General features: G+C 37.5%; 1 protein-coding gene across 32 annotated transcripts in view; it reads right to left on the bottom strand.

The window, feature by feature from the left end:
• The window catches only part of TRDN (triadin), a 405,761-nt gene that overhangs the window by 311,548 nt on the left and 68,158 nt on the right, over positions 1 to 26,055 (bottom strand). For all 32 annotated transcript variants that reach the window (XM_052645523.1, XM_052645524.1, XM_052645525.1 and 29 more), the window contains exons 3-4: positions 11,031 to 11,195; positions 9,965 to 9,997 (exon numbers count right to left, since the gene is read on the bottom strand). In XM_052645523.1, coding sequence (XP_052501483.1) covers positions 9,965 to 9,997; positions 11,031 to 11,195 — 198 coding nt within the window. The remainder of the gene's footprint in view (positions 1 to 9,964; positions 9,998 to 11,030; positions 11,196 to 26,055) is intronic.

The following is a 26,055-nucleotide window of genomic DNA, read 5'->3' as shown; positions in this document are numbered from 1 at the left end:
GGGTCTGTTCCTCACATCAGGTGGCCAAAGCATTGGAGTTTCATCTTCAGCGTCTGTCCTTCCAATGAATATTCAGGACTGGTTTCCTTTAGGATCAACTGGTTGGATTTCCTTGCCGTCCAACGGACTCCAACACCACAGTTCAAAAGCATCAGTTCTTCGGCGCTCAGCTTTCTCCATATTGCAACTCTCACATTCATACATGACTACTGGAAAAACCATGGCTTTAGCTACATGAACATTTTTCGGCAAAGTATGTCTCTGCTTTTTAATATGCTGTCTAGCTTGGTAACAGCTTTTCTTCCAAGGAGTAAGCATTTTTTAAATTCATGGCTGCAGTCACCATCTGCAGTGATTTTGGAACCCCAAAAAACAAAGTTTCTCACTGTTTCCATTATTTCCCCATCTATTTGCCATGAAGTGATGGGACCAGATGCTATGATTTTAGTTTTCTGAACGTTGAGCTTTAAGCCAACTTTTTCACTCTACTCTTTCACTTTCATAAAGAGGCTCTTTAATTCTTCTTCGCTTTCTGCCATAAGGGTGGTGTCATCTGTATATCTGAGGTTATTGATAGTTCTCCCGGCAATCTTGATTCCAGCTTGTGTTTCACCCAGCCCGGCATTTTGCATGATATACTCTGCATATACGTTAAATAAGCAGGGTGACAATATACAGCCTTGACGGACTCCTTTCCCAATTTGGAACCAATCTGTTGTTCCATGTCCAGTTTTAACTGTTGCTTATTGACCTGCATATTGATTTCTTAGGAGGCAGCTCAAGTGGTCTGGTATTCCCATCTCTTTCAGAATTTTCCACTGTTTATTGTGATCCACACAGTCAACAGCTTTGGCATAGGCAATAAAGCAGAAGTAGATGTTTTTCTAGCACTCTCTTGCTTTCTCGATGATCCAAAGGATGTTGGCAATTTGATCTCTGGTTCCTCTGCCTTTTCTAAAACCAGTTTGAACACCTGAAGTTCATGTTTCACGTACTGTTGAATCCTGTCTTGGAGAATTTTGAGCATTACTTTGCTAGCATGTGAGATGAGTGCAATTGTGTGGTAGTTTGAGCATTCTTTGGCATTGCCTTTCTTTGGGATTGGAATGAAAACTGACCTTTACCAGTCCTGTGCTCACTCCCGAGTTTTCCAAATTTGCTGACATATTGAGTGCAGCACTTTCACAGCATCATCTTTTAGGATGTAGAATAGCTCAACTGGAATTCCATCACCTCCACTAGCTTTGTTCATAGTGATGCTTCCTAAGGACCACTTGACTTCACATTCCAGGATGTCTGGTCTAGGTGGGTGATCACAGCATCATGGTTATATGGGTCATGAAGATCTTTTTTGTATAGTTCTTCTGTGAATTCTTGCCACCTCTTCTTAATATCTTCTGCTTCTAAGTCCCTACCACTTCTGTCCTTTATTGTGCCCATCTTTTCATGTAATATTCCCTTGGCATCTTGAATTTTATTCTCACTCATAGACTCTTAAATTACTTATCCAATCTTATTTCCAAAAGGAACTACTTAAAATGGTTGGACCACAGCTGAGTTGTCTCAGCCTTTTTATTCTCCGTGATGTTGGCACCAAAATTTAATCCTCTGCTTCCCCTGGCTTGCTGCTCCTTTAAGCTCCAGTGTTACTAGTATTATATCCACCAGTCTAGTTCCAGTTTGCTTTCCTTGGTAGAAATGAGCTCTTCTGGATCCACAATTCACTACAGCTGCAACTCCCTAGCAAAGTGAATCTCTGGATCATTCATTAGATCTCACTTTACCTCAGCCTCCTCAGTCTTTTTCATTCTAATCCCATCTCCAGGCCCACTGTCTGTCTCCGGGTTTTCCTTCCTGTCCTCACAGGCCTGATCGATATTGGGAAAGACAAGTAGAAAATAAAGCATTGAGTTCCTTCTGCAGCCTAAGGGGAATATGCAGTAGTGCAGTAATGGAGCTGAGTTTTGATCTGGACTTATTTAGAAAAGCAGTCCAAAGATAAATGTATATACTTAACAGTGTTACTAGGGCCAACCTGGTAACCAATATTCTGGGGCTATGAATTTTAACAAGTTTAGTCACCTTTCCATTCTCCCTCCTTTTTTCAAGCACAGTATTTTTCAGACACTTTATGTTCAGCCTGGTGTAAGGCACCGAAGCTGCCAGCAAAGATTGATGCATTGAAATCTCTGGCACAGAAACGTTTCCATCTATCTTACTCCTGATGACGTGATACAACCTTCTGAATGGCCTAATCCTAGAGTCTTGAATATTTATGATGCGCAAATTTCCTGGCTCTTTCTTATTCACCCTGACTGCAAAGAGCTATTGCAGATTTCAATAAAGTGAGAAAAATACACAATGAAAGAACTGAGTTTAAATTTACTGGACTCTTTTAACCCCAGGAGCTTTAGGGAAACTTTAAAACATGATTATAAGGAGATGTAATTTGTTTTGCTCTAAGAAGAGCCTCCTTCTCTGCCATTGGCATGCATCAGGAACAATCTCACAGAATATCAGCCTTCATATTTGAGTCCTGTTCAAACTTCAAGACAGCTTCTTGGTTCATAGAGCAAACAGTTGGGAAAAAAGGAAATTCAGCATAATATAGAGAGGATTTGGGTTCTTTCTTTAAAGGCAGGTGATGATTTATCTCATATGGCCTCCATATCCCTGAAAAGGAAGACCAATTTTTCCTTCCCCCAAAAATGAGTATGTATGGTTCTGAAGAACTAAAAGTATTCTGCCTTATCTTTAAAGTTGAATGTCAGGAAATGACATTATAAGATGTAGTTTCTTGTTAAAAAGACAACTATTGTCTCCTAAAATCACATATTTAAAGGAAAATAAATGCTGTAATGATTATTATTATATGCAAACTTATTACAGACCAAGGTTTAAGTAAAAATAAACTGTAAAAAGAGATAAGTATATCCATTATGTTGTACTTAGACATGTTAGTACAAAAAAGTTAAAAAGCTTTATCCTCAACAAAAACTATACTTCTTATGAATGCTTATGCAATCTCAAAAATATGAAAGAAAAATCAATTAGGTTTGAGAGTAACCAGTATTTTACTTTTGAAAAAGAAATAGAAAAATGCTAAGATGCCTATGCTAAATGGACACATATTTTAAACTTTGTTTTAAAAATATCATTTATTTAGCTCTTCTGCCCATTCTTTAGATTGGATTACTTGGTTTTTGTTGTTTCTACTTTGTTTTGTTTGTTTTTTAGATTCCAATAGATAGAACAAACTTGAGACCACAAGGGGCGGGGCAGGGTGGGGGCGAGGGTCAGATGAAATAGATGAAAGAGATTAAGAGGTACAAACCTCTAAAGTAAAATAAATGATCAGGGGTATATAATGTACACATAGGGAATATAGTCAATATTGTTATGACTCTGTACAGCAACAAATAATAACTGGTTTTACTGCAGTGATCATTTCATAATGCATAAAAACAATGAATCACAATGTTGTGTTAACATAATATTGTATGTTAATTACAACTCAATAAAATTTGTAAACTGTAATAATTTTTGAAAAGGTGATATTGCTTTATGTTTCAGATGTAACTCTTGCTGTAGGTATATTTCATCTAAACTTTGGTGCTGCTGCTCATTTAATTTATGGAAAATGTTTGCTATGTTAACTAATGGGCAAAGTCAGCCTTTGTTTTCAAATTTCTTACTCAAATCAAACTTCAGTTCAGTTCAGTTCAGTCACTCAGTCATGTCTGACTCTTTGCGACCCCATGAATCGCAGCACGCCAGGCTTTCCTGTCCATCAACAATTGCCGGAGTCTACTCAAACCCACATCCATTGAGTTGGTGATGCCATCCAACCATCTCATCTTCTGTCTTCCCCTTCTCCTCCTGCCCTCAATTTTTCCCAGCATCAGGGTCTTTTCAAATGAGTCAGCTCTTCACATCAGGTAGCCAAAGTATTGAAATTTCAGTTTCAACATCAGTCCTTCCAATGAACACCAGGACTGATCTCCTTTAGAATGGACTGGTTGGATCTCCTTGCAGTCCGAGGGACTCTCAAGAGTCTTCTCCAATACCACGGTTCAAAAGCATCAATTCTTCGGTGCTCAGCTTTCTTTATAGTCCAATTCTCACATTCACACATGACCACTGGAAAAACCATAGCCTTGATTAGATGGACCTTTGTTGACAAAGTAATGTCTCTGCTTTTGAATATGCTGTGTAGGGACTTCCCTGGTGGCTCAGATGGTAAAGCGTCTGTCTACAATGCAGGAGACCTGGGTTCGATCCCTGGGTCGGGAAGATCCCCTGGAAAAGGAAATGGCAATCCAATCCAATACTATTGCTTGGAAAATCCCATGGACAGAGGAGCTTGGTAGGCTACAGTCCATGGGGTCACAAAGAGTCGGACACGACTGAGCGACTTCACTCACTCACAGGTTGATCATAACTTTCCTTCCAAGGAGTAAGCTTCTTTTAATTTCATGGCTGCAGTCACCATCTGCAGTTGATTTTGGAGCCCCCCCTCACCCCAGAAAAGAGTCAGCCACTGTTGCCATTGTTTCCCCATCTATTTGCCATGAAGTGATGGGACAGGATGCCATGATCTTAGTTTTCTGAATGTTGAGCTTTAAGCCAACTTTTTCACTCTCCTCTTTCACTTTCATCAAGAAGCTCCTTAGTTCTTTACTTTCTGTCATAACGGTGGTCTCATCTGCTTGTCTGAGGTTACTGATATTTCTCCCGGCAATCTTGATTCCAGCTTGTGCTTCCTCCAGCCCAGCGTTTCTCATGATGTGCTCTGCATATAAGTTAAATAAGCAGGGTGACAATATACAGCCTTGATGTACTCCTTTTCCTATTTGGAACCAGTCTGTTTTTTTTTTTTTTTTTCCACAAGGAGTAATTTTGATTTGTTCCATGTCTAGTTCTAACTGTATGCAGGTCTGGAAGCAACAGAAAGAACTGGACATGGAACAAATCAAACTTACTCTTTGTCGAAAATAAAAATAATTTTGCTTTTCAGTTCAAAAACAATTTTAACAGGTACTTTTAGGAAATTATTATGAAAGTGATAAATTTTATAACATACTTGGAAGATAAATTACTAAAAATAGATGAAAATGTTTAAATTATTTGGATTTAATATAAGTTCATTTTACAATAAATTACACAATATAACAAATCATTATTCTACTGCATATTATTTTATTTGAACTAATGTCAGGTAAAATTTTGAATTGTTTATAAAGCTAAGAGTATTTTTGAAAGTTTGATATTCCAGAAATATATACATGAGGAGTATAGTAAATTCTGATGCTTCACTTTAGGGAATAATTTTTAAAGTTTTAAATATAAAAGAAATAACTCCAACAATTTTGTTAGGTATCATGAAAAAAATTTATAGGCAAAAGAGAATATATATTAAAACCATACATTTACATATATTTATTGAGCAACTAGCATTTAGTGAGTTTTTTGTTAATAGGAGGTAGAAAATACACATAATGAATAAATGTTACATAATGTGTTATGTATATATATACACACGTGTGTGTGTATGTGTATGTGGTCAGTTGCTCAGTCATGTCTGACTCTCTGTGACCTCCTGGACTGTAGCCTGCCAGGCTCCTCTGTCCATGGAATTTCCCAGGCAAGAATACTAATATGGGTTGCTTTTTCCTACTCCAGGGTATCTTCTCGACCAAGGGATTAAACCCATGTCTCTTGCATCCCCTGTATCTCCTGCATTGGCAGGTCAATTTTTTACCACTGCGGCAGCAGAGAAGCCCACAAATATATACATACATTCATATATATATATATATATATATATATGAACATACACATAGTGAATTGGTCCTGCAAATAGTATATAATTTAATTTTTTGTCAGTGAAAGTGTTAGTGGCTCAGTTGTGTCAGACTCTTGTGATTCCACTAACTGTAGCCTGTCAGGCTCCTCTGTCCATGGGATTCTCCAGGCAAGAACACTGAAGTGGGTTGCTGTGCCCTTCACAAAATTATTAAGCATTTTATATTAAATAAAATACGATAAGCTCTGACTTCAATTAGATTAAATATTTCATAATATAATTACATAAATAAGGCTTTAAATTTCTTTTTGAATTATTCAGAATTAGTCTGAAATGAATCACAGAAATTTGACATCATGGGTTTGTTCAACACGTCTTTAACAGTTTGGTTGCCTTAGAAAATATCCAGTTAAATTTAAAAGAATCAGTGTTAAACTCAAACTGCTTTGGTTGTTTCAAAGTACTGTTTTTTCCAAAGCATTCATACTTCCTGGGAACAAATATTGAAAATAACTGAAAAGAGCTGCTTACATTTAAAATTTTAAAAGCCATTTTTAGCTTTCAGTATTTATTTCCTATGGATACTCTTTTTGTTTTGTTCTCAAGGGACTCTCCCTCAAGAGCAATGCATTCTTTCACATTATTCAGCTAAATAAAAGGCAAAATCATGAATGAAATTTGCCATTGCTCCTGTATTCCACTCTACCTTATTTTTGGCTTCACACCATCCCATCATGACACAGAAAAACTGAGTATCAGCAACACCACTCTCCTTTAGCGGATATATGCAAGACAGGACAGGACAGCCTACTGGTCTCTTTGGTTGGCATTCTAGCAATCTGATGATGGGTGAAAGACACTTCTTTTATTTTGTAACACAGAATAAGTATTTGATAACTCTGGAAATGTTCTCAGGCAGATCAGTTTTAGGAAAGCATAGAAATTAATTTGATTCCTTCAATGCTATTGGCACACATTTATCCCTTAGAAGATGGGGTGATAATAACATGTCCATGTTTACCCTGCTGTGAAGAATACCACTGAACAGGGTGATTCCAGGTAAACCAAGCACACCCACCATACATAGCATGGTATTGTTCTGGAAGATGTGATTTACAATGGTATTGGTTTTCGTAGTTAGAAGTTTTAAGTAATCAAATGATAAAAATATATATTTTATAGTGATTCGGTACCTTTGATCCTCATTCTGGAGTGTTTGATAATAGAACTTAATATTTAAAATTTTGACAAGCTAAAAAATAAATATGTGTAAAGAATATAAAGACACTACATTGAAGGCAGGAGGAGAAGGGGATGACAGAGGATGAGATGGTTGGATGGCATCACCAACACAAGGGACATGAGTTTGAGTAGGCTCCAGGAGTCGGTGATGAACAGAGAAGCCTGGTGTGCTGCAGTCCATGGGGTTGCAAAGAATCAGACACGACTGAGTGACTGAACTGAACTGAACTGAGGTACTACATTTAATATCCTAAAGCTATATTTATATATATAACATAAACCACAGAGGAGCAGATTCTAAAGCATCATCCATATTAATAACCTGTTTAATAATCAGCCCTATAAACTTGAGATTATGTGACTGGACAATTATTCCTTATCAAATTAGAACTGCAAACTTCACTCATAAATAACAAGGTAATTGATTTTTCATTTTGGTAAAAATAGCTAGAACCGGGCAAATGAAACCAACATTTTTAGCACATATAAACAAAATGTTTCACATAGACACAGGACAGTTAAATAAACATGCCACAACCTCATAATTTAGGTAGTATAAAATGGCTACATATTATTCAATTTATCTGAATGGGAAAGAGTACTAATGAAAAGATTAATACTCATTTAGACAGGTAAAAATTAAATATTTTTAGAGAGTATAATTTTAGATTATAGAAAAACAATAAAAAATTCTTAAAACACAATTTTAAAATGTGAAATTTATAAAATAATCCATAAGGTAGAGATAAGCTCATAGAATCTCTCCCCAAATAATAATACAAAAATATGCTTTTAAAAGCAGAATATGTATTACAAATGTTTTGTAAGTTAATACATGCTGATTAAAAATTCATTGTTTCTAGGATGATTCTACAAAAGAAAAAGTTTTAAATAAAATGTGTTAATAGTAGTGAAATATATTTCCTTTGGTCCACTTCAACTAAGGGTTGTTATTATATAGGTTCTGTAACAAGGCAGGGGGAGAAGGCAATGGCACCCCACTCCAGTACTCTTGCCTGGAGAATCCCAGGGACGGGGGAGCCTGGTGGGCTGCCATCTGTGGGGTTGGTAAGAGTCAGACATGACTGAGCGACTTCACTTTCACTTTTCACTGTCATGCATTGGAGAAGGAAATGGCAACCCACTCCAGTGTTCTTGCCTGGAGAATCCCAGGGACGGGGGAGCCTGGTGGGCTGCCGTCTATGGGGTCGCACAGAGTTGGACACGACTGAAGCGACTTAGCAGCAGCAGCAGCAGCAACAAGGCAGGGTGTATAACATGTTTCTCTAAATGCCCATTTTCTCATGTAACTCTGTGAACAATAGTATTAAGAAAACATATTCAGGTGATTTTAGTCAATTCTCTTTCTAGTAATCCTTGAAGGCATTAGTGTACATGGTTTTAAACACACATACCCCTTAGACTGTTTGAACTAACAATCGTTACTGACATTTATAAAAAGCATCCTAAACAATTATTTAATAGTTTCTCTGTTGATTTGATAAAGCAAGGCAATAATTTAAGAAGCAATGAACAGCTTTATATACATTTGACATTTGTGGTAAACATTTTAAAAACTTAATAATCCCACCAGGAAATTCAAATCAAAAGTAATGAACAGATTCTATATTAAATACTAGATATTGATTTATGAAGAATGTGATCTTATATGATATTCTCATAGAATTTAGTTTATAAGTAGGAAAACATTTATCCTCCTCTTTTCCACATCTAAATAGACTAAATATGTACATAAATGGTAATTTCCAGACTATGATTAGTAACATTATATTAAACTTAGACTATGTTCTATGCACTATCCATTGGAGATCAGCTATAAAAAGACTTTACTTTTTACTCCAAGAAGTTTATAAACTAGTCTAGAGTCTCTAAATCCAGATTTGATGACAAAGTCTGAGTTCTTGGGTTCTCATCATGGATTTGTTTGTAGGGAAACCCATCCTTTCTCCTCTCAATAGCTTCATAAACACTTTCATTTCTAGATGGCATTCCCACATTTGAGTTTCACTACTTAATTTATCATTTATTGGACAAGTTATAAATTCAAATTTTCCAAATTAACATACATACACTAAGCAGAATTTATTCCAAACAGTGAGGTGATCATCATCTGCTGGTGCTGCTGCTAAGTCACTTCAGTCGTGTCCGACTCTGTGTGACCCCATAGACGGCAGCCCACCAGGCTCCCCCATCCCTGCGATTCTCCAGGCAAGAACACTGGAGTGGGTTGCCATTTCCTTCTCAAATGCATGAAAGTGAAAGTGAAGTCGCTCAGTCGAGTCCGACTCTTAGCGACCCCATGGACTGCAGCCCACCAGGCTCCTCCGTCCATGGGATTTTCCAGGCAAGAGCACTGGAGTGGGGTGCCATTGCCGTCTCCAATTAGTTATACGGAACAATAACTAATTGCATTAAGAGTGATTTCTATGTTTCTCTCTCATACAAAATAAACCTCAGGATAATATACTTTACCTTCTAGACATAATTCCTACCCCTTCCTGTAAAATCTCTGAGTCTTTTTCTTCATGGTTCTAACTCCCTTTCCCAGTCATATTGCTCCCATCTTTTGGATTTGCGACCATTCCATTCAGTGACTGAAGACCTTGATTATTCCTTCAAGGGATCCCTGTGAACCACATCCAACCACACTCAGATGACTCAACTGCTTTGTGAGGACACATGATATATACTGCCTCCAAGATTATTCTCCTCCACATTATATCAGCCACATTTTCCTATAGTTATCATCTAAAATTAAATAAAATACTGATAATAACTGAAGAAAAAGAAAAAAAACAAATTAAGTCCACAACTAAGTAAAATCTATTTGAGTCATGGTGAAAACCAACAATACCATAAAAAATACTTTTTTTTTGCAGAGGTGAAACAACTAACCTTTTTTTTTCAAGGGAGGCTCCTCTATTTCTCCTAAATGAAGACAAAAACAGTAAATTAGAAAAACTTTCAGCAGAGCATAAAATTGCCACTCAATTTCCCCATTTTCTTTTGTTTATAAAACATCTATTAATTTTGATAATAGTAGTCTGTATATTACTTTGCCTTCCAAATTCCAAGCTTTAATATATACTTTGCCTATGTACATTTATTTAAGATAGTTTCACTTTTATGAGTTCAATAAAATTGTGGCAGTTATCCAAATTATACATTATGGTTTGTATATCATGTTCATTTCAGTTCTCTGCTGTTCATCTCAACCTCTGACAGAGGCCAAACAAATACAAATTTAGACAAAGTCGTAGAAAGTGCTAAAATAATAAGAGCTTCCTGGTAGTCAAGGCTGAATATGTAAGTTCTGACGAGCAAAGCTGATCTTAAAAATGTCATATCTAAAAGGCAGAATCACAAGGCTTCTTCTTTCCACATCCACTCAGTAGAAGTTTACATGTGGTTTAAGTTTGTTATTGCCTTTTGTTCATTTATATATAACAGAGAGTAAATGGGTTAGTTGCATAATTGCTGTGACATTTACCTCTATTTGTTTCAGTCAGTTTACTTTCATCATGATTTTAGTAGGATTGCTTTCTAATATTTATGAATACAAATTATATGTATAACATATATATATATATATGTATATTTGGTCTTACTATTGTTATTTCAAACTTGGGAAATAGTAACTATTTCTTTCCTGAAAAAGCATATAAATGTGAGTTTCTATTGTGGTTTTGTAGGTTTGCTTAATAAATCTCTCTGTACTACTCTAATACAGCATTTAATTTTGACATCTTTGCCATAATGGCAGATAATCCATAAGTTGAGAGCCATATAAAGACCAATTTACTGAGTTTGGCAGCCTGTTGACAGGCTGTTTGCACTCAGAAATGTGTTCATTTTGGTTTAGCTTGACCCAAGTGCACATTTGTGCAGAAACTTAAGCTAACTCTTATCATACGTATCACATAGCAGTCCCAGCAGCTGGATGTCTCTGCGCTCTTTGTACCTTTATCGGTGTCCTCCTCTGCATCATCATCATCTTCTTCATCACCCTCGGATGAGATGATGTCAGACAGCAAAGAAAAGAAGCCGTAGACCCAGTCCGTGGTTTCTTCCACAGCATCATGTACAAGTTTCAGAGGATCTGAGCCAATCTTGGAAATAGAGCTTGCTAAAAGTAATTAAAAACAAAGAAAAGTTTTGCAATTATTCCCAAAGAAACTAAGAAAAGCTGTTTTTCCTGATTCATTCTTTTAACACAATAAATATGTCAACTTCATTAATTTAAATATTGCTTGGCAATAGTTCTTTTGCTCATAAACAGAAATTAATTTTTGTGGTAGTATACATGTGTGTTCAATTAAAAAGAGAAGTTATTGGGTACATCTGGTACCAAACACTATAGGGTTACCCTTGAGAAGTTTATAATCCGAGTAAGCATTCAGCACAGGGAAAAATTAAGAATGAATTAAAGTAATGTGTATTATGTTACCCAAATTGTAGCAATCCTGAGTTACAGATGTTCTGTGGAACAGAAGAAATCATTGTTGGTCTATATTGTACTGGAAAGCATCATGGAAAAATGGCTTTGTAAATTTTTAGACAAACAGTAAGTTCTGAGTTGACTAAGACAGCTGTGACTAAAGTAAAACTGATAGGTCCATTTATTATGATTTGTGATACATCAGGAAATATCTAGAATTGTCAAGGTAGGAATCATATCAAATTCCAGCTAGATTCAATTGTTTTATCTTTGTTAGATATCCCAGTACCTAAAAATTAAAAAAAGCATTTGAACTTCTAGTAACTTCAGTGGATAGTGTTAGGAAAAAACTGAAGTTTGTAACTCTTCCCTTTCTTATATCCTACGGGGTATAAACTGTAAAATGAAAGATTAAAAGTGTAAGCAAGTAAATAGACATATTATGGGTTTCCAACATGTTGTTATTCTCATTCTAGCTACATGAAAATTGCTCTGAAGGAGTAAGGGTAGCCTTTAGGATCTGATTGAAAATGTGATCTAGCCAGAAACATGGTCTGAGTTGTATCTGATTTTTCAACAATCTATAATTAACTTTTAGATTTATGTTTTTTCTTAATTTTAAAAACTACTTAAGCTTTTCAGGGATTCTCTTCCTTTGATATCTTAAGAGACTAGAATTATATCAACATATTATACTACCTAAAGGTTACGTATGCCAAAATGAAGCTTTTACTCTGATTAAGATAGGAAATCATTGGAAGGTTTGAGCAGAGGAAAAAGTGATTTGATTTATATAACTTCATTTGCCACGTTGAGGATTGAAAGAATGCCAGGTTGGAAACAGGAAGATAAGTAAGGAGCCAAGTGAAACGATCTATAATCCAAGAGGAAGAAGATGGTGATCTCTATATCACCCATACAGAAGGTGATAACTGTGTGTGATGAGGTGTGTCTGGATTCTTAACGTACTTAAAAGACAGACTTGATGGCATAGACTGACAGTATGGGCTGCTGGATGTGAGAGGAAGAGAGAGGTATGGAATAACTTCAAGGCTTTTGGATTGAGAAACTGGAAGAATGGAACTATTATTTACTGAAGTGGGGAGAACTAGAGAGAAATAGGGTTTGTTGGGCAGAGTATTTGAGTAGCTAATTTTTAAACTTGTTACATTTGCGTTGTCGACTAGACCTTTAGGTGGAGATGTAGGCGTTTGTGTAGTTTAATATGATCTACAAAAATGAAGTTCTAGATGAAGATGGAAACTTGGAAGTTCAACAGAGAATAGAAAGAACTCAAAGCTATGTGATCACTAAGGAAGTGGAGCTAGGAACAGTCCAACATTTAGAAGATAGGCAAATCAGAGAGATGAGGAAAAATCATCAATGAATTATGAGAAGGAGAGACGAGGGACAGAGACAAAGAGACACACAGAGACAGATTAATTGAGAGGAAAGAAAAAAAGGAAGTATAACGTGCTAGAGATCAAGTCAAGAAATTGTTTCAGTGAGGATAAAGTAAGCAGTTGGCAAATGTTGCTGATAAGTCAAGAAAGACAAAGACTTGGAATAGAACTTTAGACTTAATGATGAGGCTGTCACTGGTAACCTTCAAAGGGCAATTTCAGTGAAATACATTGAAGACCAAATGGGAAGAACCTACAGATATAAATATATTTTGCTGTAAAGTAAATGACAGAGATTGGGCAATAGTCGAAGGACTGGAACCATAGTGGGGTTTCCATTGTTTGCATTGTTCAAGAGGGAAGAATATTCTACTTTTATGCTGATGGGTAAGGTCCCATAGAGAGGGGAAATAATATGAGAGAGGAGATTTCTGAGCAAAATTTTAATTTTATGTTCTGTTTCAGAGGATTCACAGCCCATCACAGGGATGCCAAGTTACAACTGGTCCCAGGGAAATGTACCTCCATGAATCAGTGACAGCATAACTTCACTCTTTGGACTTTATTTCACTGCATGCTGGAGAGTTTCATGTGAATAAGATACGGTAGTCTGAAAGGTGAGACTAAACCTTAGAGAAAGGAAATGAAGTGGAATTTTATAATTGCAATTGAGAATTTTAAAAGAACTATATGTAAGAAACTGGATTGTCCTGGCACCATTAAAGGCATTTTTAGCAGTAGTATATTTTATATCTAATGGAAGAATATTGCAAATGGGATTTTTATGATTTGAATAGATTGAGACCATTTCCCCATTCCTCTTCTTTCTAAGTGTTCACTGAGGAACTTAACAATAAAATCCAACAAAATAGATAGTTTAATTATCCTTATGCTTAAATGCACTATATATATACCTTACAGACATGCATATTGTATGGTTCTAAAATCATCAAACTGCGTTATTTTTATGAAAAAAATGCTGGCTTGAGACCAGCTTCTGATTTTCAGTCAAATGAACAACAACTTTAAAAACATATAGGGAAAGATATATCTCAAAAAAGATAGCAGTCCTCATGTTAATTCTGATTTCCTCTCTCAGACATCACATCCAAATTACATCAGTGGGAATAATATTATACAATGCAACTAAACCTTTTATAGATGCCTTCTTTTTAAATCATACTTTCCTACCTCTCATGTTTCCATGAGTTAAATTACATACACTATAAAAATATAATCATAAAAATGGTAGTAGCTAACACTTTTAGGGTGTATATTACCTGTCAGTAAGAACTTAAATGTATATTAACTCACTTTTTCCTTTCAAAAACTCAGTGAGGTAGCCATCTCTATTTTAAAGACAAAATTGAGACAGAGGGAATATAAACAAGATGCCTAAGGCTACATAGCTAGTCAGTAATGGAACCAGATTTTGCTCTCTCCAGATCATGACTCAACTACTACACAATACTGCTACCAAACAAACAAACAAAAATATGAATTCAAAATGGGTTCCAGAGTATGATGTATTTCATACAACATCTCAGCAAGACATTGCCGAGGCACTGAGACCCTGGAATAATCTCCCTACTTCCTGAGCTTCTGTTATATGAGATAAGAAATGTTTCTCAATATTCAACTCACTCTTAATTGTCTCTTATGTTTCTTACAGAAAAATATACCACTGAATGCAAGGCTCCTTATAATCAGTAATTGGATTCTTGGCACTGATAAAAGAGTGCCAAGAGATGCAAGAGAGTCAAGGAAAGGTTTTAAGTTAAAAAGATTTTTATTCATCCAGTGTCTTTGAAGCCAAACTATACAGATACTTCATTTCTAAATGAGAACATACACAGGAAATTAAATTAGTCATCTTCTCTGCCTTACTCCTAAAGAACAAAGTTTGTGGTTTCATCATTATCTTTGACCATCAGTCTTACATATAATTGGCTCTTCTCTATCTGTCAAATCCTGAGAAGCATCAGCAAACGACAACATTTACAAGCATGGGCTCTGAGTTCAGAATGATAGTGTTCAAATTCAGCTCTCCTATCTAGTGCTGAACTGTGCAATAACGAAGAGAGAGACAAAAGGAAAAATCAGTAATAATGCTTCTGTCTTTATTTAGAATTTTGTTCATCCCAAATTTTTGCATTTAAAATTTTTTGCATTTAACTTTAAATATTAGAGATGGTATTAAAATACTGGCATCTTAACTACTGAGTTGTTTGGAGCCTCTTAAACTTGGCAACCAGAGTGAGTGCTTTATTCACCTGACTTAGTCCTAGTGTTTACGCCACCTGCATGCTGTGTGGTGTTGAGAAAATTAACTTTTGCCATATCTATAAAATTCATTGATATGTCTCCTTTTTTGAAGTCACTGGTCTAAACTAAGACCTCAACCCCTTATGCCTGTTGTCTTTATATCTACCCTTGTTATACCTCAATTTATAATATGTCCAGTTCTGGCAAACAGTATTACACAGTATGATACAAAACCAAAGTACTCTGTGCTTCAGTTTGCTAGAATAAAAAATGACAATAAGAGTACCAATACTTCACAAGGCTGACATCGGTATTACATTAGATAATACATTCAAAGCACATCAGAAAGTGCCTGGTAATTAATCAGTGTCACTGTGGGAGAAGCAAGATTGCCTTTGAATTTTGAATGACCCAAGGGCTCTTTCCAGTTTGCTATCTGGGGCTAGTGGCTTCTCCTCCCCTCAGCAGCAGGCACCGTGTATCATCTCATCTTTCTCAAGGTCTCCAAATGTTGCGCGACTGTCATTTCCAGTAGCCCCTGGGGTGTTTGGGACTGCATGGTATCCATTCCCAAAGGAGTGACCCCTCCAACTATAAGGCCAACCTCTTGCATTCCTTAAAGAAGAAAAGAGCAACAGTGTCTCTCTGAGCCACTCCACAGGATGGCTAGAGAACCAGGCTTGTAGGCATCTTCTGACTCTCTGCCCACAAGTCTCTGCCAGATGCTATTTATTGAGCTTCGCTCAACCTTACTATACATACACTCTTAGGTGTAAAGCACCTACAAAAAAGTAAAAGATGTAGCAAATGTTAGGTAATTATTAATTCAACTTCAAGGAGGTCCAACAAGTCCATCCTAAAGGAGATCAGTCCTGGTGTTCATTGGAAGGACTGATGCTGAAGCTGAAACTCCAGTACTTTGGCCACCTGATACGAAGAGCTGACTCATTGGAAAAGACCCTGATGCTGGGAAAGATTAAAGGCAGGAGGAGAAGGGGATGACAGAGGATGAGATGGCTGGATGGCATCACCAATTCAATGGACATGGGTTTGGGTGGACTCCGGGAGTTGGTGATGGACAGGGAGGCCTGGCATGCTGCGGTTCATGGGGTTGTGTCTCTCTGCAACACGACTGAGCGACTGAACTGAACTGAACGGACTGAATTTTCAGAATCATCTAACTCACACACATATGGTAGTCTGGGCTTCCCAGGTAGCTCAGTGGTAAAGAATCTGCCTGCCAATGCAGGAAATGCAGGAGACACAGGTTCAAGTCCTGGCTTGCGAAGATCCTCTGGAGTAGGAGATGGCAACCGACTCCACTGGTCTTGACTGGAAAATCCCATGGACAGAGGAGCCTGGGGCCAGAGAGAGTGGGCAAGGTTGACACCCACAGCACAGCGCAGCATGGCAGTGCTCCGCAGCTGTGCACTGCCATAAGTATTACCCTATGATCACTTAGTCCCTAAGTCCTCACAGGCAACACTGCCAGAGCCTGTGAAATCCAAACACTGCTTTCACAGGACTCAGGAAACAACCAGTGCTTGCCTCTTATCTCCCAGAAAATACTCACATCTAAATATTTGGATCTAATCTGAGCTAAGGATTTTTTAAGTGTCATAAATTCTACCTAAGTTAGAAAAAAATTCCACTTATATATATGTTAATGTGTATATCTTACACATATTAGTACTCAATATCAGTTCAGTTTAGTCGCTCAGTCGTGTCCGACTCAAATATCAAACTCTTTTAACACAAATTATTTTGCATGTATTATATGAAATATCTTAAACATAATATAATTAATGTTGTTGTTTAGTCACAAAGTGGCATCCAGCTCTTTGCAACCCCATGGACTGTAGGCCACAGGTTCCTCTGTCCATGGAATTTCCCAGGCAAGAATAGCATAGTGGGTTGCCATTTCCTTCCCCAGGGGGTTTTCCCAATGTAAGGATCAAACCTGTGTCTCCTGCATTGGCATGTATATTGTTTATTGCTGAGCCACCAGGGAAGCCCTATAATTAACACAGTGCTGCCATTTATGGGCTTGCTATCTTGTTTTGATATGTGAGGGGTGTTATTTCATAATATATAGTGGTGATTCCAGATCTAAAGAAATTATTACATTTGAAATGTCTAGCTTCTCCTTTTCTGCCATTAAGTGTTTCAACACTTCGGTCTCTGTTGGTGAAATTTTATTCAAGTTAAGAAAAATATTAGCAAATTATGCACATTTAATATGCTCTGAGTTACACAATAATTTTTGCTTGATGCACTGAGATATTACTGTTTTTGTTCAGGGTAAACAGAATTCCCTAGAACTTTACCAGTGCAGAATAGAGCTATTGCTGTGTTTTCCCATTCCCAAGCCACCCATTAGCAGTAGAGGAAGGGAAACACAGGGAAGAAAAACAAGACAAAAAGATAAAATGATCTGAATGCTGTCAGAAAATAATGGTTGTCTCCACTATGTTATCAGGCTTCGTATATGCAGAAATGTAACTGAGAAAACGCAAATTCTTATTAAACAGTTGAGACTTGAGATTTCACATCATTCAGAATAATCAACTATTTCCTAAGGATATAAAGTCAGAACACTGATTCAGCTTATTGTTAACCAGGACACATTAGAAACAAAAAGCACTCTCAGTGAGTTTACTAGCCCTCTGACTCTTTGGGCCCCAGAGTCTCCAGCATTGCTGATACTAGGCACAGACATTTAAAAAATAATGAACAAAAACATGTGCTTCCACATCTACTAGAAAGGTTATTGGGCTTCCCTGGTGTCTCAGTGGTAAAGAACCTGCCTGCAATGAAGGAGAACTGGGTTGGATCCCTGGGTCAGGAAGGTCCCCTGGAGAAGGGAATAGCAACCCACTCCAGTATTCTTGCCTGGAGAATTCCATGGACAGAGGAGCCTAGTGGGCCATGGTCCATGGGGTTGAAAGAGTCGGACACGACTAAACATGAGTGACTAAACAGCAGCAGAAAGGTCACTGTCTTCATCAAAGTGATGATTCCTCAAGATACTACATTGTGAGTGTTCTAGGTCCAGTGTGAAGTCACTTCCCATTTCTCTCGGGTTAGACCAACAGCCTTGAACATATCTGGCTAAACTCAGTGATGTCAGAACTGTCACCTTTAGCTGTTATCATCACAGTGGAGACCCACTCAAGCTCTGACAGTCTTCTGCATTCCTTTTTTCTCCTGCAAGTTTATCATTTTTATTATTCTCTATTTCATTTCAAATTGAAGATAATGCCAATACGAGAAATAAAAAGTAACACATCCAAGGAGGTCAAGAATTCAAGAAATGTTTGATACAGCAACATTATTCCTTCATATTTAACTTCTAAACTGTATTTACATCCTTGCAAGTGAAGTTTGTCAAACTTACACTAATTGGAATTACAAAATTTTCCCAATTCTTTCTCTCGAAAAATTCAGCATATAACTATATATTTGTAAGACTGCTTCAGTTCTAGAGATAACACCTGATATTTTGGTATCCAGTAAGCCACTTTTGTTGTAACCAACATAGTGAAAAACTGGGGGCCTTAAAATAGCTTTTCTAAAAATAGCTTTTCTATCCAAGAAATATTTTGAGAGGCCCATTTTTTAATATCCTCTCTTTAAAACCACTTATAGTAGCACTTCAAAATGATTTACAGTGAAGAGTTAATAGGAGTGGATATGACTGATAAGGGTTTGGAAGAAGCAAAGGTAAAAATAATAATAAAATGGAGTGGAGGCCAAAGAAAATTAAATTCAATTCCTATAGTACATGCTTTACATTAAGTAACAGATTCTCACATGGACAAAAATATGAAATTTAATCTATGTTGCACTATTTCCTTGAAATTGAAAACATAGGTTAAAATGATTTTTGTATTAATTTACATTTTGCCATTAAGCAAAAAATATAAATATTAGATCAGTTCCTTTCTGAAAAAGAACTCTCCTTTCTGAGAAAGATTGGCACTGCTGATAGAGAACCCACCTACCATGAGAGATGTAAGAGACCTGGGTTTGATCCCTGGGTGGGGAAGATTCCCTGGCAGAAGGCATGGCAACCCACTCCAGTATTCTTGCCTGGAGAATCCCATGGACAGAGGAGCCTTGCGGGCTACAGTCCATATGGTCACACAGAGTTGGACATGACTAAAGTGACTTAGCACGCAGGAACACAATTAAGTCATGAGTAATTTGTGAGATGCTTCTATACAGCATCTTTCAGATGTTTTTGCAGAGAAAAGTATATGATGAAATCTCATTTTGATATGTTTAAATGACATCTTTTACAAATGAGTACCACGACAAGCCATACTCATAACAGATGTTATATTTTAAAAGTATAAAAACATTTTGAAAAGTTGTATGTAATCTCCTGCCTTGAATTACATAAATAATTTAACTTCAAAATCAAGTGTCTCTTGTATAGATTTTCCTTCCAATAGATTTTTAACACAGGTCACATAGAGAGGTTAAAATTCCCTACAATCTTTTATCCTTACCCTCAATGAATAACCCTCAGAATATGGGGATATAAAAAGCTGGATTCATAAAATTCCTATGGTATTTCTAATGGCACCACCCTAAGAATGATTTTTCCTAATGCCTGTGGTGCTGGGGACTGAAGACGGAACAACAGGCACTTGGGAACAAAAAACAGGTGAAAAGGGAAGAAGGCAGTGGAATCTGGAGCCTGGGAAGGCTGAGATAACACAATGGAAACTGCATCGGTCATATGACCTCCAAGCCTCCCTCTTCAAAGCTGTCACACTTCTCATGGAGCTAACTATGCACCTCAGCCAGGACTGACGAAGCCAAAAGGAGGCTCTGGCAGGAGCTGGGGCTGCTGCAGGAGGGGCTGTTTGTCACCACGCCAACAAGGTGAGCCGAGGGATCGGTGACAACAGACGTGTGCAACTGCACCTGGTCCGCTGCAGTGACCTTCCTGGTCCTGCTTGCCTCTGCCTCTCAAGTCTCCCACACAATGATTCTTCGGGCTCACACAAACCCACACCTATGCAGACGAGGGAATTCTGGAAGACACAGTCTTATCTTAGCCAAAGGGACGCAATACAAACTCACCACGCCTAGCTTCAATAATTATCAACATTTTCACAGTTATATATTTCTTCTCTCCCATCCTTTTCTTTTTTCTGGCTTACTTAATACTTTAAAGCAAATCTTAGACGCTTAAATTCTTAATCCAAGATCCATAAATACTTCAATAAACATGTCTTTTCCATCAGTCGTCTGATAGTTTTTCGTTTGAGGCCAAAAAATGTCCAAAGTATGTTTTTATCTTTCTTTTGCCAAAGTCTGGAATCAGCTACTTCTTGAAGGAGTCACGGGAAATGGTATTTTGAGACTAAAATTTGATCAGCAGCGGTGCTCATTGAGTTGGATTGTTGTGGCAATAAATATTAAATTTCAAAAAAGGCATGTGTTTATACTGATATCTCCAAGTAAAATCTGAAATTTTCACCCACCGTTTCAGCTATGATATACTTCTTGTCTTCTGTTGAAAATCTTATTTCTTAATAATATCAATTGAATTAGTTACTTCATTTTTTCTATAATATACCATTAAGAATTTAAAATAAAATGACACCAATACTACCAATAACAATAAAAACAGTGAACAGAGTTTCAGATCTCTTTTCATTTCTTTTTGTACTTGAACTATACCACAATAAGGACAGAGAGTCTGAATTGTATGTTTTAAAGTTATTTGAAGTGATTCTTTTCTCTGGTTATACCAATAACTTCATATGTATTAGATTCATTTGCTTCAGTGTGTTTTCAGATTTTAGGGCTTAAATTTAAATTATTTAAAATATAAAAAGACATTTATGAGTTCTCGAAGTCAAAATCCATTGAAGAGCACATCTTAAGAAAATTGTGGGACTTCCCTGCTGGTCCAGTGGCCAAGACTCTGTGCTCCTAATGCAGGGGCCCCAGATTCAATCCCTGATCAGGGAATTAGATCCCACACGCCGCAACTAAGACTGAGGATCTTGGGCGCTGCACTCAGACCCGGTGTCATAGACAAATAAATAAATAAATATTTTAAAAAGAAAGTAAGAGAGAAATCGGTGTTGCTATTCTGATCACTTGCTCTAGTGCCCTCTTTTTTTTACAGCTACCTAATTTTGTTAATTTTGACTTATCCTTTCGTTATTTCATGTATTCTTTCATATACATACTTATATGTAAAAGAATACATCTAAAATTTTAAACAGGGGAATAATACAATGAGATTTGCAATTTTCAGTAGTCTGGCCAAAGAATGAGCCAGAGGCAGAGGTAAGATTAGAGGCAAAGAGAAAATATGGGGCTGCTCTAACAATCTGGGGGAAACTAAGGCAGGACTTATAGAGACAAGGCCAGAGTGCAAGCAGAATCAAGACACAGTTAGAAAGGAGAATCAGTTCTTCTTGATCACTGAATGCTCATGAGTGGCAGGGAAAGAGTGTGAGGAGTCTCATGTTTCTAATCGAAGAAACAGGAAACCGGATTTGGAATCTATGAGGCAGGCCTAGAAAGAAATACAATCAGCCCAGTGAGGAATTCTGAGTTTGATGCTCCATCTGACCATCTTTCTAAAATTGGAGCGTGATTAGGGACAAAGATGTGAACTGGGAAGTTATTATGTGTGAAGTTCAGTTATAAGCAAACTTCTGAGCAAGTACGTCAATAAGAGGAAAATAAAAACAGTGATGAGCTCTTTTTTTTTTTTTTTTCAAAATAAAAATCACTTACTGACTCCCATGGTGGGAAGAATGTATTTCTTAAAACTTATCGTGGATGCTTTAATTGTTTAGAACTGTATCACTGTTTTTGGCCTTTAATCTAACTATCTGACCATTTTAAGGAAGGGTTGATCCTGTTATTAGACTGAAAGCCATATATTAAAGATAAGCAAGCTAAATATGATGGCAACTTACTCATCACTTGTATGGGAAACACAAAGTCATCACAGCAATGGAATAAGGTGGTATTGTCTAAGGGGAAAGAAGCTAATGGTGCTAAAGAAGATTTATAAGTCATAAGAGGTATAGAGCAAAGCTACCCAGTCATACATATATATGTATCCATTCTCCCCCCAACTCTTTCCTTTGAACCTAAAACTGTCACAACATTGTTAACAGGCTATACAATAAAAAAATAACACATTTAAATAAAAATAAAATAAAAAACAATTGGAAAAGAATAAAAATCATGAGGTCATGTTTTTAATAAGCAAGTGTCAGTCAACAGTTCTAGTACTGCAAGATTTAACTGAGAGGAAGATAACTATGCTAATTGTTCTTTTGTTCATCTGTTCCATTTCTTTATTTAGAAATCAAGTGTATATTTGAAACATTTCAGCAAACTGATAGAATAGTGTCAGATTATCTCTTAGAAGGGCTTGGCTACAAGGACAGAAACAAAAAGGTTTGCATTAAGAGCTAAATAGGGATATAGGGAAGTGAAGGAAACTTGTCGGTTTTTTCAAGTTAGAAAACACATAAACATATGTAGAATGGAAAGAGGGAATACAGCAAAGACTGAAGATACAGGAATGAGATGTCATTTAAACCTAGAAACATTTAGATGTAGCAACACTGAAAACACACCTTCATGAGGCCTTCTCCTATCATACCACACCCTCCTACACACATATTTCTTTAAGAGTAATAATCCCTTTTAAAAAGCAAGATCTTCCTGAAGCAGTAACTTGTACTTCTTTGTTAGAAAGCCATTAGACAGGTGGTTCTAAAACCATAGCAGCTTTTGTAAGCAAACAAAAACTAAAGCCTTTAACTGCCTCAAGGTTAAGAAATCAGATCCAAGGACAACAAGTTGCAAAGAGTCAACTAGCCCTTCCCAAATAAGGCAAAGGCTTATGACTCCTTTCCTTTGCTTTCCAAACAAATGACTCCTTTCCTTTACTTCTGCCTCTTCTTCTAGGTGTGAAAGTGTTAGTCACTCAGTCCTGACTGACTTTTTGTGATCCCACGGACTACAGCCTGCCAGGCTCCTCTGTCCATGGAATTCTCCAGGCAATAATACTGGAGTGGGCAGCCCTTCCCTTTTCCAGGGGATCTTCCTGACCCAGATATCAAACCCTGGTCTCCTGCGCTGCAGGCAGATTCTTTACAATTTCTCTTAGGTGGTATAGTGGTAAAGAATCAGCCTGACAATGCAGGGAATGCAGGAACTCTGGGTTCCCTTCCTGGGTTAGGAAGAGCCCCTGGAGTAGGAAATGGCAACCAGGTCCAGTATTCTTGCTGGGGAAATCCCATGGGCAGAAAAGCCTGACTAGCTACAGTCCATGAGGTCATAAAGAGTCAGACCGGAGAGCATACAGCACACTTGTCGATACGAGTTTTTTCCAAGGTCCTGTCAGCAGAGCACTGCTAACCACTTGTGGTTTGGTGCAGTCTGATATGAATCAGCTTTTGCTCATATTCTTAACATTTTGAATTTGCCTTAGTTTATCTTTTAACATTCCTGATAACCACATATCCCCAAATCATTTTCTCTCCCTTTCTCTCTCTGTTAGGGGAAGCACACTGATTGAAATCGCCCGCCCTGGCCAGGCACCATGGTAACTATTTGCATGAGTTGTTTTATGACTGGAGATCCTGATAAGGAATATGGAACTAAGAAGCCACCACCAACCGGAAGAGTTCGGGAAAGGTCTAAAGGAGACACCGCGTGTCTGTCCACTTCCCAGAATCCCTCTTGCTAGCATCCATCTTGGCTGAGCGATGCGTGCGCCACCAGGAAAGACTCTGAATTAGAATGATTGGCCAAAGACCACCAGGAAACTAATCCCATCACCATAAAACCCGAGACTGCGAGCCACGCGGCAGAGCAGTTCTCCTGGGTTCCCTTACCCTACTGCCCTCCACCCGGGTGCCCTTTCCCAATAAAATCTCTTGCTTTGTCAACCCATGTGTCTCCTCAGACAATTCATTTCCGAGTGTTAGACAAGAGCCCAGTTTCGGGCCCTGGAAGGGGTCCGCCTTCCTGCAACATCTCCACCTCTCTCATCATCCTCTTCCTGTCTCTCTCTCTCTTCCCTCTGTGCTCTGGATACTGCCTGTATTAGATTGCAAGGTCAGGCTGCTCCATCTGTTAGTGAGAATGATGCAAAAAAATAAAGGGTGAACACAAAGCCCCTGAAGTGCATCAGATACTAAATATAAAACCCATTTGAGTCACAATTTTGAAAAAAAAAAAAAAAAAACTTTCAGATGTAGATACTTAGATCCATTTAAAGCAAAGAAAAACTAGGATCCTGATTAACACACAATTTTAGTGAGTTCGTAAGGAATACGTCAAGATTATATATTGTTCCCCTGCTTGTTTAAGTTATATGCAGAGTACCTCATGCAAAATGCCAGGCTGGATGAAGCACAAGCTGGAATCAAGATTCCCAGGAGAAATATCAATAACTTCAGATACATAGATTACACTGCCCTTATGGCAGAAAGTGAAGAACTAAAGAGCCTCTTGATGAAAGTGAAAGAGGAGAATGAAAAAGTTGGCTTAAAGCCAGAAAACTAAGATAAAGACATCCAGTCCCATCACTTCATAGCAAATACATGGGGAAACAATGGAAACAGTGACAGACTTCATTTTCTTGGGCTCCAAAATCACTGCAGATGGTGACTGCAGCCATGAAATTAAAAGACGCTTGCTCCTTGGAAGAAAAGCTATGACCAACATAGACAGCATATTACAAAGCAGAGACATACTTTGCCGAGAAAGGTCCTTCTAGTAAAAGCTATGGTTTTTTTTCCGATAGTCGTGTATGGATGTGAGAATTGGACTACAAAGAAAGCTGAGTGCCGAAGAAATGATTCCTTTGAACTGTGGTGTTAGAGAAGAATCTGAGAGTCCCTTGGACTTCAAGGAGATCCAACCAGTCTATCCTAAAGGAGATCAGCCCTGAATATTCACTGGAAGGACTGATGCTGAAGCTGAAACTCCAATACTTTTGGCCACCTGATGTGAAGAACTGACTCATCTGAAAAGACCCTGATGCTGCGAAAGACTGAAGGCAGGAGTAGAAGGGGACAACAGAGGATGAGATGGTTGGATGGCATCACCGATTCGATGGACATGAGTTTGAGTAAGCTCCGCGAATTGGTGATGGACAGAGAGGCCGGGTATGCTGGAGTCTATGGGGTTGCAAAGAGTCCCACAGGACTGAATGACTGAACTGACTGACTTAGTGAGTTCATTGTTTTATTGACTGCCTGAGGAAATGACTGTGACTTTTTCTAATCTACATCTAAATAGTCAGAGCATAGCTCCAGTTCTTGCCATTCAACATCTGAGGCATGAGCATTTTCCTTCTGATTTTTAACATTTTTGCAGTTGAAATTTTCCCACACTCATCTTCACTATTAACTAACTTCAATATTTTAGAAATGTACACTTGTGTGGAAACTTAATAAAATTAAACACAAGCAACTTTAGTTTAAATCGTGTGATTATGTCGGTGTTAAACAGTTTCACAGTATGTTTCTAAGTTGTCCTTCACTGTACCTCAACTGTTACTTTTTGAGGCAGTAAGAAGCATTAATGCAAATAAATGTACATTTCACCTTTCTTTCTCAATATGACCCCAATCAACCAATTTTTTTTGCTGGCAAAATTGCGTTGCAGATGTTTAAGCCTGGAATATTTCCAGCTAGCTGGAGCTAGATCCATGTCATTTTATATCCAAGGGCATTTTATATCCTGAAACAAAAGTCACAAACAACTTTTGGCTATTGGTTTTTATTCTTATCAAGCATCTATAGAAAAATTTAAGAAAAATTTAATACTTTTATTAATAAGCATGGTGTGTATGTTATTATATCAATTTAAAA

This window comes from Budorcas taxicolor, chromosome 9 (genome assembly GCF_023091745.1).
Source record: "Budorcas taxicolor isolate Tak-1 chromosome 9, Takin1.1, whole genome shotgun sequence".
NCBI lineage: Eukaryota > Metazoa > Chordata > Mammalia > Artiodactyla > Bovidae > Budorcas > Budorcas taxicolor.
This window is presented reverse-complemented; position numbering and strand designations above follow the sequence as displayed.